Below are 15,866 nucleotides of genomic sequence, written 5' to 3'. Positions count from 1 at the left end.
TCGGAGGCCACGCACAGGCTTCGCCGTAGCGGCCCCTGATGGCGCCGATTGCACTTGGGGAATCGTGAAAGAGGAGTCCCGCTGCAGTACATGCTTCATACATGACTCGGTTCGACGAAGGCAATATGTTGTGTCGCTATTTCGATTCACTGCTGACGTATTACCGTCGACAGTCATCTGGAGATGGGTTAATTCCACCCCATTTTTTTTCTGGTAGACGTCGCAAGATATGCAAAAACAACAGCTCTGGATCTCTTGCCTGTCCACAGACCCGACGGCACTGCCGTACTTACGCCTGCTTCGCGTCAGCCCGGAGCAGACATTGTCGCCCACCTTCCATCCCAACAAGACGGAATACCATGTAGACGTGCCCTACGATCAGATGACCGTGGAAGTCCGCGCTAGAGCCCTCTACTGTCATGCAGAGGCTCGCCTCGACGACAGACTGGGACCAGCCAGGTATGCACTTGTAACCAAACCTGGGTTCATAACTATTAGGTGAATTAGGTTCGCGTTATCGGCACCAAGCCGTTCAACTGAATTGCTGGGCGAACTTATACCTATGTAACAGCGTATTCGGCGCGTTCTTTCGGCTGCACGCTTTAGTCTTTCTTTGCCCGCTAAACCGCATACATTCCAGCATCACAGTTCGGACAACTATCGACTGCGTCGGCCAATCGCCCATGACTCATTTTTCGACGGTCGAGATGCAAGCCAGCGCACCCGTCTTGCAACGCATGTATAACGATGCTGATAAGGCCACTGAGGTCGAAAGCAGCAGAAATTTCATAGATGTCGCTGGCCTGATGGGATGTCGTTCAAAGTTCCGAAATTTTCATTTAGCAAGAAAGTACAAACATATTACCATAGTATACGCCAAATCAACGCTTGCCTACGACGAGGTGAAGCCTACTAGCGAGGAACTGCTGCTGAAATTTGTTCCCCAGCGTCCCCCAGGGTCACATGTTATACTGTGAGGTACCCCAGTGTGTCGTGCCTAACAAACTGCTCCGCCGCAGGCCTGTGAATTACACGCTGGGCCTCGGTTACAACCGGATCAGCGTGGTGGTGGTGGACATCAGGCACGCTGAAGCCCGTGTCGCTAACGCGTACGTGCTGAGTGTCTTCAGGCGTGAGCGTACCTCGATACACGAAGCACTTCATCCACACATCGCCGGTCGCTATGCAGTCTGCAGCCTCAAGCAGGTGAGGTACGATGACGCACTTCGGATTTCTTAATAGACGCAAAATTAATTAATTCAAGTCAAACAGACACAGCTAGCACAGCTAGCACAACTTGATAAATGGATAAATTCACCTACAGTGCAAGTTTGAAGAAGATCACGACTACCTTTGTATTTAAGTGCGATGTCAGTTAATAGAAAAGTTCTCTGGCATTCCTGTTCGATAGTTGACCTCTGGTCTCACTTCTGGCATGGCATGTTGTCCTATAGTGTGGCGGCACTGATATTATAGAGGAAATGGCGGCTAACTTTCTACCAAACAATGCAGGGTGCCACTAGACATTTTTAAAGATTCTGTCCTTTGTTTTTATGTTAAAGAAAAGACGTAGAGTAATGGCAACAAGAATGCCCTGGCTGTGGCACTTGCGATCGCCTACTTCCCTCTTTTTCATATCGCCTCATGCTTAAACCATCCCTACATCCTCCCGCGAGCGCTGAGGCTTTGGCAATAGAAGACTAAGATGAGGTGGCGTCAGTCTTGAACGAGAACTACGTGGCTTGCCATTAAATGTGAACCAGCAAGGTTTGGCGAGTCCTATGCTGAAGACTCTAAGCTGAACCACTTCCGATTTGAATACGTGCACCAATCTGACATTTACTCGTTCATCTTGCTCCCAACTTTCAGAGCTGCGAGCTTGTGATTTATCCGAAAGAGCCGTGCGGGCTCCATCTGGAGAAGGCCGAAGAATCGTGGACGGCAATGACACAGAGACTGCAAGCGCTCGATATCTGCCGTTCAGGGCACGAAGACGGTGAGAGAAGTTTATTGTAACTTTGCACACAGATGCGAACTTGCACTTCCGCCACCCGGTAGAAAGATTTGCTTTAAATAATAAAAAAAAACACAAATTTTTATAGTCGCTTCTGAGTCCCGTTACATTTAATCCCAGCAAGAGTGCAACGTTAAAAGATTCCTCGCGCGAGCATTGGTTTGATGCATTTGTTGAAAGAGAGGCCATCATGCGTTTAACGTTTGGCTGTGTTCAACTGAAATGGCGAGGAGACTAGAAACTGTGAAAGGAGTTAAAGGAATGTCAAAATGGTCATGCCACAAACCAAATGTGCTGCATGCAGGCGACGCACACATTCCAATAGAATCCTCCGCATTCGTTACACATATACACAGACAAAGGAACAACCTATATTAACTATTTACTTCGGGAGATTGATTTAAGTGAACGGAAGCAATGGAACAAAACATCATGAAAATTCAAATCTCGCAGATACAATAATGTTCTTAACCTTACAAACGCTCCCAATGCGCTAAATTCCCAGTTGCAAGGTGACGAGAATAATTACAGAAAAACTCATTGAAATGATACGGCTATATCTGGAGATGTTGTCACTATCAAAGAGTGCCATCTACTTCTTGCCACCGTAACATCTACGGTGACCGTGCGGCATATACCAAACAATAACATTCGTCTTGCGCATAAACTATAAGGAAGTGCCGCGCGCGTTAGCCTTCCATGTTAGTTTAACTAGAAAACGTAATAATCAGTAAGAAGTGGCGCGTATCTAATACATTGTTCATAGTCTATAGAGCTGTTGCCAGATGAGAAATATCCTTGCAGGACGGTGGCTGTTGCCTTGCACCAACTGCGCAAGCTCGGATTCGTGTATTTGGAGTATGGCGCGATGGGCACCCTTCAAGTGCCGCTATCCCGAAGTGTCCAACACCTTCCTGAAGACCTGTCTGGAAGGAAAGAAGGTGGGAGACGCAATAGCCCACTTCCATTGTTCTGCTACTTGAACGTGTATATTTGCTTCAATGGAGCGTATAGATGGACTGAAGTTCTCGTAGTGTTAGAGTACATGAAATCAATTCGAAACGAACGACCAGTATAAATTGGCACAGAAACAAGGAACGAACGATGACTGACCGGTAATTTTCAGCATTCTGATTAAACGGCAAATATATAAACATATTAACAGAAAGGAAAGGAGCAAACGTACTGCATCGAATGGAAGGCATCATGGCGCCGCGTCAGTCATTCATATTGACATATTATAAATACAACACTCATTATATAACACACGCACAACAATTCTGAAAAAATGCGCAAGAAACACACGACCTTTCGATACAATTGAAACGCAGTTGCATTTCAGGTTAGTATACGCGTACAAATATGTTCAGCATCGGTACACAGAGTGCTTTGAAGGATGTTATGTGAGACAATTCGGACAAAGAAGTGTCTTTCGTAGTGCTGCAGGTGTGTCAGAAAGGGCCATGATCAGTTCATGCTATCAAATGCGAGCATCAGTGCTGCCCTCTCTTGACTTCTGTTAGAATTTTGCCAGACCTACACTTATACATTTAGGGAGCAAATAAATGTACAAAATGAAATTGGCTCGGCTGTTCTTTTTAATTTTTTTCTGGCACGTACATTGTATAAAAAGATTGATCGCGAAGTTTGTCACTTGAGAAAGCCTATGTCTATATGGACACGACAAAGTGGGTTTGACTCTGCTTGGGTCAACCTGTCGCCAACACGGTGTTAGCTGATTCAGACGAGACTCTGTAAAAACGTATGTAAAGATGAATGGGTCGGATTGACTGTTCTATGGCGAGCAACCAACAAGCAGGAGTCCTGTTTTCACGAGTGCTCCATTGCTTCGCCCTGCCGTAGGGTCATACTCATCTGATCACGCTACAAGTTCATGTCGACGCTGTGGCGACGGGCGGTCTCAGCTTGATTTCGTAGAACCGTATGTATGATCATACTGTAATGAAGTAAATGCTTTAGAAAGATATTACTATGGCAACAATCAGGAACAGTCGACGCTGTTGGTGTTTACCGCACTTTCCGCCTTGTACGCACGTGGCAAACAAGCTCCGACGGTAACGTGCATGCTTGGATTGAACATGCAGCTTCACGTTCTCTTAGCGAACATGACTGAAACGAAAGGCTGCGTTTCACAATCTGTGTCTTCACTGACATTCTCATATGAGAAGCAAATGGTTGACATCTTTACCAAAAGAATTACTAACGTGCGCGGCATGCATTGGCTCCGCTGACGCAGCAGCTGCTGTTCCTGGGAGACTCGACGAACCGCGGTATCATGTACTACGTGCTGATGCGCCTCAACGGCACGCTGGGCGAGTGGCACCGGAGCCACGGCATCGCGTTGCACGCGCAGCGGCTGAACAGAGGTCGCACCGCGGCGGGCTTCGCCTACTACCCGCAGTTCTGGCTGCCGCCGAACCGGCGTCCCACGCTGGCCCGAACACTGAACCAGCTGGTCGACAGGTGAGCGCTCACGCACAGACGCGTGCAATATGACATGCATCACCCTTGCTCGTGCACTATAAGGGGCTCCAGCGCTGCGCAGTGGCTATGACATGCGAAATAGTGGTTTCATAAATACCACTAATTGAAGCTGTGTTTAGGTCTGGAACTTACCCTGTGTCTGCGCAGCCGTACAATCTCGGAGCCCCTCCGAGCACGGGCACCGGTGTTGCAGGTCGTGCTGCACGTGACTGTACAGAGAGATGCAAAGAGAGGAAGAATGTGCGGTACAAATTAAAATTCGGCCCATAGTGTCGCTGGAACTTTCTCTTTAATGCAAATGCAACAGATGTGATTCTGATCGATTCAGCGATTGTCAAATAATAGCATTGATGCGACAAGAATCACAATGGGTTTGTCGACAGTTTTTCCTTTCTTTTTTCCGGCAAGTCCTACGTCTCCCCGATTACTTAGAAAGCGTTACTAGATTTGGTGCATTTAACAGTCAAACGGTATACAACGATGGCACATCACATTGTCTGTCTTTGGAAATTTCGCAGCATGCCGTCACTGGAGAACAGCGAGAGAACAGTTCTGGTCGTCGGTGGAGTGCAATGGCTCAACCTCAAGCAGCTGTCATCGCTCACGGCGACTCTCAAAGGGTGCGCGACAAAGTGTAAACGCTGTCCGCGAACAAGGATAACTTCAGCCTGGAGCCAGCATTTCGACGAGGGAATTTGTTAGCAAACCGACGTCAGCACTCTGATGAAAAGTTCCTGTGTTGAAACGCTGGTTCCAGACTGACGCTTTCCAAATTTGTTGATCGTTTCGTTTGCATCCACCTGCGTCTTTTGCCTTGTTTGGATTAGAACTAACGGAATAACCTTCCGAGAGGGGAGAGAGGGATGTTGGCGTTGGAGTAGCCCCCGACATTTGATGAATTCTTGCGAGAAAAATCAGAACCATTTGACAAAAGGTTTAGGAATAAGCTTATTTATAGAATTGAGCCGGCGGTAGAATTGTGCTAGGTGGGCGGAGTTCCCAGTCCAGTATGCCTTGTGCCTGAGCCAGTAGCTTGGCCCTGTTCACCGGACGATGGTGGTCTGGGGGCTAAGATTTGTCAGAGGCCGCAACCAATCAATACCACCCATCACAGGACGAACCGTGAAATACCTGACAAGCAGGCAAAAAACACCCACCGCAGTTAAGTCCTGGTTGTATTTTACCGCATGAAGCAACCCCGCCATTCGACTCGCACATGGTTTTCGTCTTCAGCTGATGTTGGCGTTTTAATGTAATAATTTATCTCAACTGGGCCTTGGGCTCTAAACTTTTTGCTTAACGAATTTATCATTATGAGGGGCATTGTGACCCTTGATTTCTATGTTCAAACGTATTGAACTCAAGCGTTGGTGTTTACATACCGGGTGGTATCGTAAGTAATAATCAACTGTCCTTTTTTTTTTTTGCGGAAGCCTAAAATCGCACAACAATGAATGTTTGTAAGAATGTAGAACCACATTTTCTGCAATCGTACGCGTCGATGTCCATTTGTCACCACCAGTTTACATAATCTAGCAGTCAGTACGCTAGACAAAATACCAGCATACGACGTTTTCGTTAGACAACGTGGGGTGATATTTCTGGTAAAAGAGTGAACTTCAGCAGCGCACTTTCGCAGAAGAATTCAGCTTGCGTACGGCGGTGCGCGAATAAGTCAGATCAGTGTGCGACAATAGCCGAGACATATTAAAACGGCCAGGCCTGCACTGAAGATCAGCCTCAGAGTGATCGCCTTCGGGCAGCCTCGACCGATGCCAACAAGGAGACGGTTGATGCACTGATCAACGAAGACAAGCGAGTAGCAATAGACGAAATGGAGAGAACAGTTGAAATTTGGCACAGCGCGTTTCAAAAGATGATTGAAAGCTTAGGTCACCGGAAAATAAATGCGGCTCCATACGTTAAAACATGTCAGAGGCTCCGCCACTGATTGTGCGATAAGCTACTGAGAAGAAATGTGTCCTTGCAGCACGTCAATACGCGCCCTCAACCAATTCTCACTTAACAGTGTAAGCAATTTATATAATGGAAAAGAATGTGCTTCCGCGCTCGCCTCAACAAGATTTAATGCGTAGCCAACAATACGAGATGCCAGAAGCAATCAGCGCAGTAGGGCGTCGCTATCTTTGAAAGGCTGGAATGGTGCTTTATCGGATACGCTTGTTCAGGCTTCTCGATGAGTGGGGCAATTGTATGCAGGTAAATTGAAATTGCGTGGGAAAATGAACGAGTGTGTTAAAAATAATGTGAAAAAGTTTCGTTTTCGGTAATTCAAACTGTCATTTTCGTAAAGTCCTTCCTTATTTCGTTCAGAATGACCATCTCACTTCCAACAACATGTTTAAATCCTTTATTGGGCGCTAGTTCTATCATTGTCAACGCAGTGTCTTATGCGGTGTGCATGCGGTTTTGAATGTAACGTGTGGACGTCAGGAGCACAACTGCTGCGAAATTTTCGGCGCCCGCTACCTAATTAAATTGATTCTATAATTCTATAAAAAAGAAGAAAGACAACACATTGTTAAATGTACCTTGCAGACTTGGCCTGGATAACGCGAAGATTATAATAAAGACATTCGGATCTGGCTTCCACCAACAGACAGATGGTGTTCACCGGAACAGCGTGGTAAGTCGCTATTATTTCGCTACACGTAATTAACTTCATAATCAGGCGTTATCGTCCAATCTTTCAAACTATTCTTCTAGTGAGAGACATGTCGATTAAAAAAAAATTTGCAGGCTACATTGGAGTTGACGTCCACGTAAGGCGAGTCCTCATTCATGCTTTCTAGGTAACGGTTGTATGAATTATATAACTGTCGTGTAACGAACTGTTACGTAGAGCAATATTACAAGCTGTAGATACTATATTTATAGTAAATAAGGCAGTATTTCTAATGGCAAGACATAAGATTGAAAGTAAACTAAAGCCTCAGTAGCATGTATCCAGTCGTCCATGTGGCTCATAATATTAGACTGCGCTGTCATCGGGATAGGCCAACTAAAACGGCGAGAGAGGCCTGCTTTCCAAAGAGTGAACTCGGGGAAGAATGCTTCGCATTAAAAGATACAGTTCAAAGCTACAATCGAAGCACTACAATCGTGTTTTTAGCGAGTAAGACCTTTTCGCTTTGTCGCAGTTCCTTTCTTTTTCTCTTTCTTTAAAAAAATTCACGGTCAAAGGACACGAACTACGCAACAAATCAGCTCGCCAGAGAAAAGCCTTAAGGCGCTTTATCGACACCATTACAAAATCTAGAGCAAACGTAGACGTGCGCCATTCCGCTCCCAGAGATGCCCACGCAAGCGATGACCGAGCTTAATTTCAGCTGTCACCGATGACACCTCGCCGTAGGTCGAACGCGTGTTCAGCGCCTAAATTTCGGAATTTATACGATTAGTCCGCCTACAAATTGCACACAGTGATTTACGTCAATGTTTCAAACACGACGAGAGTTTAGAACTTCTGGAACCTTTGCCATAGCGAAAGCGCAAGTGGCATTATGGTGGAGCTACAAACAGCCAAATTTCTTCCATACGCCTATTGCATTGATTTCGTCATTTACACGTTTAGACTATGGCTTATTGTTTCGGTGGAGATGCATTTATTTCTTGTAAAATACCACTTCACCCCCAGTGCAAACGGGATAACCAACTGCGCGTTGCTTGCAACCCAATGAGATGTTTTAATCTAGCGAGCTTTCTTGGAAGTATAAGCCTCTGTATACTTGTGCTTGTTCATTCGGCTTCAACACTCGCACCCACTGACACTGCCTATGCCTGCCTATTCCGTTATATGCCATTTAGAGGAGCCAGCAAATCCTAGGCCAGACCAACCAGGATATCATCCGCCAAGCACGCCAGCTTGGCATGGAAGTGGTAGACACGTTTAACATGACCACGGCCAGGTTCAAGGACTTCATGCAAGGGAACTGCGCCTGCCACTTCCACAAGGTAGGTTGGCACTTTCTTAGTGCTTCAGTGGGCACGTCACAATGTATGCTAAATTTGGGTCAAAATTTACCAGCTTACTGCCGCACCACGGGGTGGCACTTTTGAAGAAGTATATGTGCCGCTAATACAGTATTCCAACGCTCTGTCCTCTGGTTCCTTTACTGCGTTTTGTGTCGCGCTGTCTAACGCTCTTGCTTAAGCCATAAACCCGGATGAATATATAAAGGTCCTATATAAACATCATTATGTTTTCATATTCGGATCGAATTATTGGATGTGATAGGTATGGGGCTTGTGGGTGTTTTCGTAGGGCATCCCTTGATTTTGTTAATTTATAATTTCTTACGAGATTCAAATTCGATGTAATCTATTAGAACGATCATTTTGGGCCACTGCTTTACTTCGGAGAAAGACGAAATGAGCCCCAGCAATGCATGTTGTATGGAATGGGGTGTGTTACAAAGCAAGTGTGCTACCTACTGTTGAAACGAGTGTTACATACCAGAGAGAACGCGAGTCGAAAATGCAGTGCTTAAGAGAAAAAGTTTCAAGTCAATAAAAATGTTTATACTAGAAGAATGCCAGCAAACTTGAGAGTAGAAAAAAATCAAGAGGCAGACATAGACAAAGAGACAAAAAGGTGGCTGGAAATATAACTACGTGTAGTATAATGCCATGTTGCTGCTGCATTCTGGGTTTTCACGCAATCTCAAAGAATCTGAAACGGACTTCAAGGGTGCTTAATTTGCACCGTCTCGGACAACGCAGAAATCTTGATCGATTCACTGTCAAACTTCTCGAACACAGATGGCAAACATATAAGTAAACCACTTCCCTACAGCACCACATGCAGCCGACTTCAAAATTAGAATGAATATAATGAATGAATTTGAATGAAGCTTTTTCATCCGTTCACTGAAGCATTCGTGCCCACCTTAGATTTACATGCTTTTCAATTGTCCAGTTGCCCAAAGCGCTTCAAATGTGATCCAGTGAGGCCTTTTTTTTTTTTTCGAAAATAGTGAGGTGCTGTATACCTTATGTCGAAAAATTGAATTTGTACGTTCGAGCGATGACGACATGTTCTACAAAAGACAGCTCTTCGTTCTATAACTTTAACCCAAAGCAGGGATAATCTTTATAAAACTCCTACTTGGTGTCCTCGCTGCTTCTAGATATGACTGTTTTCTAACCCTGTAAGAGCGGCATCAAATGTGCGGGTATTTTTGTGCATTTCTCTACGGCACTCAACCACCTCAAAACTGAAGCGCATTGAGCGCAGCGGTCTCCCGCCGAGGAAGCACTAGTTGCGCCGGCTTATCGATAGATGGCGCGCGCGTGCTTTGGCGCAGAGGGGCGCAGCTGAGCGTTGCGGATGATCGCCGTCTCAAGATCATTGGCGCTTTCGCAGCTTGCATACGCAATCAAAATAATAACGACACTAAAGCAGTGGAATATTCTAGTCGAATAGAATGCGCTTATTCTGAAAATGCGGGCATCAGATATCGAATTGAGTGCGAAATATTTTCGTGTAGAAATAATAAACACACTTATCTCCTATAATACGAGTGGTGCTGTTCGAAAGTGCGCTGAGCTGGACAAATGCCAAACGTGAATGAGGAAAATGTCAAACACGACTCGAGTTTCCAATTGGCTCACAGGAGGCCGTGTTCAATCCTTGCTCTTTGGTAGGCACAGTCAAATAACCGAAGTATTTACATATAAGCGGCCATAATGAAATGTTTCGCAGAAATCGAATAAAGTGTTCTTGAATGTATCATTTAGATTCAATACAGTAGTTAATTGATGTTCAAGATTTAGAATATTCGGCCAACCATAATAGAGTACACTATGACGCGAAAAATAGCCGCAGCCATCTCTCTCTCTCGCTCTCTCTCTCTCTCTCTCTCTCTCTCTCTCTCTCTCTCTCTCTTTCTTTATCGGGTTACTTAAAGTAAATGAGGCTCAAGAAAGAAAGAAGAAATCAGCGGCGATTTAGCGGTAGATACGAGAGAAATGCGTTAAAATTACTTCAAACCTCTTTGAGGTGCCGGATCCATGATTTAAACCGCGTTCACCACATTGCAATGTGTTCAGGGGGACCTCACTCGACGCACGTTCTGCCTCTTTGACGAGTAGCGAAATGCAATTGACAATGGTCCGGAACAGACCAGTGTCAATTGCAAGCTGAACGCTAGAGCACCTCCCTTAGCAGTGCAATTCGACGATGACTGTGTGAAAAGCTTTTTCACAATTGATCACTCGTGTTTTTTGCTGAGGCGCTCGAAGCGTATTGACAACACATTACGTGCCATCGTGTCCTGAAACCCAGTGCCCCCGTGGACATTTATAAACGATAAGCTTACTTCTATAATGCTGAACATGCTCATCGTTTTGCAATGTCTCCACTTTGTTGCAAATTGGTTGTGTTGTCTTTTTCAAAATTTTTTGGTTTATATATATAATCACAGTTTAACGAAGTGAAGAGGTCTCATAGCTTATCTTATTACATTCCGCCTAATCAGTAGAACTGAGACTGACTGCACAGGACTCTCAGACGCTGCCGAGTGTCGCACCATGGACTGACAACGTTTTCACAGTCCAAACGCATTGAAGTTACTGCAATATGTTCATCGCAGGAATACCTCCATTAGACTAGCACAGACTACACAAAGAAGGAAAAAGGAAAGGAAGAAAGGCAATAACGCTGCCACTGAGAACATTGAGTTACGCAAGCTTCACGCTTATTGGGCATTAGGCTTTGTTATGTGCCGAGCAACGATTCCATTCCTGTCCGTAAAGCCGTAATTGAAGGTTGGTGCGTAAACTTGACGGATGTGAACCTTCCTTGGAAGTTAAGTCTGCAATTTACGTGTCCATCGCCAGATGGCGTCTAAATCTTGAGCCCGTATTTCTCGTAAATGCTAGAGTTTGTGTCTGGGGGGGGAGGGGTTAGCGCGTACGTGCGTGCGTATGTGTATGTGCACACACACACACACATGCGCGCGCGTGTGCGTGGAGTTATCTAACTTGTTATTTTATGTAAATATAGGTATATACAGGCAGGAAGGTGCAATTTTTATGACCTCCCTTTTACTGGTCACGTGCTCAGCATTAAACAACACGTTCCTCTACGTGGCGATTGTCCAGCAATGTGGCGTCTTATTTTGTTCCTTTCCTTGTTATAGGTTGTCAGCGACTCCCTGACGACATATCGCGTCGAGGGTCCCGTGAACCAGGCTTACAGCGACATTCTGTTGAGCCGCCTGTGCCAGGGACACAGGACAACGCCGACGTGAACAATGATTACGTCACGTCGAGGCTATACGAAGAAGATGCCACGTCTTTCATGTATAATATAAGCTCGCGACAGCGTGGGCTCTCCAGTGACACAAAGTGTGCAGTGCTTCAAAGTGTGTGGTGCTAAAGACGCAAGAACGTGGAAAGAAAGAAAGCCAGATAACGGAGAATAACTATGGATGAAATCATCTGGAAGATGACAACGGTCAGCTGACTTATACATCACGCAGCAATAATGACCCCCAATCATGGCTTCATGTGCATTTGAGCTTGGAGTGGTTGCGTCACTCCTAAAGCTCCGATATTGCAGTTTTTGGCTCATCATCGTAGTCATAACCATGTTCAGCTTAGTTAATTTCACGGCACGGAGAAAGGCTTCCTGTATTAGCCCTGTCCCCGCCTCTCATTGTCCCTATCCTGCAAGAACTTCACCAGCTCTAAGCACGCATGTTTCCATATTTCATCACTCCATCTATTTCAGGCAGCATCTTGTGCTTTCATCCCCATGGCAACCATTCTGTCACTTACGGACTGCCGGTTATCTGCCTACGCATTACACGATCTGCTCGACAACACCAATTCCTCTTTATCTTAACTAGAGCAGTCATCGACTTGTTTTTGATCTGCTGTATACCAGTCTATTCATGTGTCCTGACGTTACGCCTACCATTTTCCTTTCAATCGCTCGTAGAGCGGTCCTTAGAAGCGTTCGGAAGTCGGTATTGTTTTTAGTGTTTAAACATAATTTGGTGCCTCCAGGTGGCAGCGGTTACTCTTGACTTCGACTTGACGGATGTGTACAAACGATGCAGATATTACGAGCAACGATATGAGAGATATAATACAGTGACATAGCCCTAAAGGTCATACATGCACGTACAAAGACACCTACGTAAAAAAGCGTCTTCGGCTATTCACAAAATACAAATGTGCCTGTGGAGGTACAAATGAAGTCCTTCACAAGGGCGCCGCATTCGAAACGCTATACACTTGGGAACGCCCACACAAGAGCCACGGAAACACGACATGAAGAATATGTGCGATTCAAATGGAAAAGAAATACATTTACAAATAAAACTTTGCTTTCATGTATGCTGTCTTAGATTTAGGCTGTCTGAACGCTGTCACACCAAAACGCACCGCTGGGCATTTATTTCACTTTTTTTTATATTTCATCGTGGCATGGGGGAGGGGGACACGATGGTCTATTTCTTGATTCGTCAGGCACTTCGAAGTGTGTTCGCTCAAAAGGCTAACCTTTCTTCGGTTATGTTATCCTTCAGGAGTAACAGAAGGTAAGAGCTCCAGCCTCTTCACATCGCCACGTCATTGCTTGCGGACTGACCATTTGGAATCGCCACAGCGATGTTCCTGCGCAGCATGAGTCACTGGCTGTCGATGCCTCGTGGTTGATTGGACTCGGTATGCGAGCAACCCAATCGAGTACAGTTCTACGGGGAAAAACAAAACTTGGGACATTACTTCTTCAACGTGTCAAATACACATCAAATAGAAATATTACGTTAAGATATATTGGTAAATTGAGACTCTGCAAAAGCGAAATGGCCGCAGTTATAAACCGTGAGAGGATGCGTGGTGAGCTGGAAGAGAGTAAAAAAAAAAAAGTGAGACCAGCGACGCCGCCGCCTTGCAGTTTATGTACCAGTTCACGATGACGTGATGAATTTGACATTGTCTACTTGGACCGATAATTATTTTTTATCGGGAAACATGGGCTATACTGCGTTCTAAAGTTAACAGAGACTCAGTATAGCAAGTTTCGTGAACTTCTTTCTTCGCCAAAACGGCCCATATACGAGAAGCTACTGGAAATCAATCTGTGACGTCATGCTCACGTGCGGGCGCTGAGGTCTCGGCGCTAAACCTAAAGATGGTAACATTCTGAATCTCCTGGGTGGGGTCTTCCTGGGAGGAAGACGACGAAGACGTTAGTAGCTCGCTTAAACTTTTATCGTCACAGCGAATAATCCACCGATTTCTTGGCCAATCCCCATCGTGGGTAGGAGCCCCACGTGTGATAGGCGGCGGCGGCGGCGGCGGCGGCGACGACGACGACGACGACGACAACAGCAACAACACAGTGATGGTCTGGCGCCCTCCCCTCATCATCTTCACAGGAGATAATGAGACTATAGAACATTTTTCTCTCATTCTTCTGCCGATTTTCTTCTTTAGGGAAAAACATTTTAGAATCAAGCTTTAGACAACTTAGTTGAATTTTTTCCATTCTGAATATTCTTTCTCTAGGAGCATCCTCCTTTGAAAACTACAACAGGAATGTTTGCTCAGCCGTGGGAGGAATATATAGTTGTTTCAGAGACATTGTGTTAAGTTCATCACAGGTTATTTTTTATTCATTTCTTCCTGACAATACTACCAATTTTAGCAGCAGCTGAAATTTCCTAATACCGTTCAAATAAATCTTGGCCAATGTCGCTGCAGGGGTTATGCGCCATCTTGAAAGGAAAATCAAACAAAACCAAACCTCGCTTGTTCATTTCCGGCTTGCCATTTCTGTGGCTATTTTTCAAGAATCAGCCATCATTTCATGAAAGACGTCCGTTTCTTCGCTGAGCTGGCGCTCGTCCTGTAAGGACGAGCGCCAGCTCAGCGCGGGTTCCAGCGCGGGGTTCCCAGAAGGAGAAGGTCATCGACGCCGGTAACACTGCAATGGCAGGCCAAGGATCCGAGCGCCCTAACGATGTAGTACCTGACAATTTAGACACTCCCGCAAGACGAGGGGACGATCGTAATAGTGCTGACAGGTCTGACGCTTCTTTTTCCGGTGACGACGAGTCAACGATTGCGGACGAGGAAGAGAGTTGCTGACATGGGAGATATGGATGATTAACGCTTAAAGTCATCCCAGAAACAGGTCCATCGGAATTTCGGTTGCCATTCCACCGACAGCAACGGGAATGGATCTGAGGCAAGTAAACCCCATAGCCCTGTAGTACACCATAAAATCTATTAGTGGTGATGGCACCGGTTCGACGTCGTTCGACGTGCTCGACGTAGCCACGGAGGAACAAGTGAATGAGTTACTGAGACGCAACAAAGTTGGGGACATCGCTGTGAGCGGCGCCCGTCTTCCGCGCGCTTAAGTTCAGAACACGTGTATTGTACGTGGCATTCCGAGATGGCTCGCAGAACGGGACCTGGTCGATTTTCTGAAGACGCAAGGAATTCTTCACGTCAGACGCATTGTTCGCCGGACGGGTTCACGTGCCAGAGAGTGGCAGATTAAACCTAAGGACGCTGTAGTTTTGACATTCTACTCTAACAGCGAGGGGCCTAATAAGATAAATGTCGGATTCAAGTGGCATGAAACAGTAGATTACACAGGGCCGCTTCCACGTTGTTTCAAATACTAACGTTTCAGGCATGTGGGAAAATTTTGCAGAGGCGAACAGCGCTGCAAACGGTGCAGAGGAGCACATGATTTAAAAATGTGTAAGGCGGACTGCACATGTTCCAACTGCGGCGGAGACAACCTTGTCAGCTACAGTGGATACCCGCCCCACGTTAGCACTCAACACCGCAGAAAACAGTTTCTTTCTAATCACAATCCTGCATCTTCATAAATGAAGGCCCCGTCTACTGACAATTTTCCTGCCCTTACAAGAGATGCGCTAACTATTAAAAACAAAACCCCAAATATCAGATGACAAGATATCAGAGCGACAAGATGATGCGTTGAAGGAGACACAACCACAGGATACCAGAAGCTCTGAATCGGCATCAACATCACCTAGAATTCGCAACAGGGAGCGTATGCAAGCTTCCTATCCCAGATCTGTGAAAAATAAAAGTCGTCAGCAGCTGGAAACGCAATTCCAAGACACCACAGGGATACTGCGCGTTCTTTTTGCGGCACTACGATCACATTTCGCAGGACTGCCCTCAAGCTCCGTGAGGACCGTTCTTGAGGCAGTGTTGGCGGTGGAATCCCGATCCTACTAGGATCGTCAGTTAACAATCCAATAGTGTAATATGAAATCAGCCAAATAATCATGTTACCCCAATCGACCAAAAGTGCCATTCATAATGC

The 15,866-nt window shown here is 45.7% G+C and overlaps 1 protein-coding gene across 5 annotated transcripts in view; it reads left to right on the top strand.

Moving 5' to 3' along the window:
* Positions 1-12,986, top strand: part of LOC142585427 (cadherin-like and PC-esterase domain-containing protein 1) — a 44,846-nt gene extending 31,860 nt beyond the window's left edge. For 4 of the 5 annotated variants that reach the window (XM_075696188.1, XM_075696189.1, XM_075696187.1 and 1 more), the window contains exons 17-25: positions 270-459; positions 1,020-1,206; positions 1,870-1,996; positions 2,819-2,955; positions 4,272-4,498; positions 5,038-5,139; positions 7,079-7,166; positions 8,348-8,494; positions 11,683-12,986. In XM_075696188.1, coding sequence (XP_075552303.1) covers positions 270-459; positions 1,020-1,206; positions 1,870-1,996; positions 2,819-2,955; positions 4,272-4,498; positions 5,038-5,139; positions 7,079-7,166; positions 8,348-8,494; positions 11,683-11,793 — 1,316 coding nt within the window. In that variant the 3' untranslated portion in view covers positions 11,794-12,986. The remainder of the gene's footprint in view (positions 1-269; positions 460-1,019; positions 1,207-1,869; positions 1,997-2,818; positions 2,956-4,271; positions 4,499-5,037; positions 5,140-7,078; positions 7,167-8,347; positions 8,495-11,682) is intronic. The other variant, XM_075696191.1, reaches the window with a different exon arrangement.
* The last annotated feature ends 2,880 nt before the right edge of the window (positions 12,987-15,866 follow it).

Source organism: Dermacentor variabilis, chromosome 6 (genome assembly GCF_050947875.1).
Source record: "Dermacentor variabilis isolate Ectoservices chromosome 6, ASM5094787v1, whole genome shotgun sequence".
Taxonomy (NCBI): domain Eukaryota; kingdom Metazoa; phylum Arthropoda; class Arachnida; order Ixodida; family Ixodidae; genus Dermacentor; species Dermacentor variabilis.
Note: the sequence above shows the minus strand (reverse complement) of the source record. Positions and strands in the feature narration are given on the sequence as shown.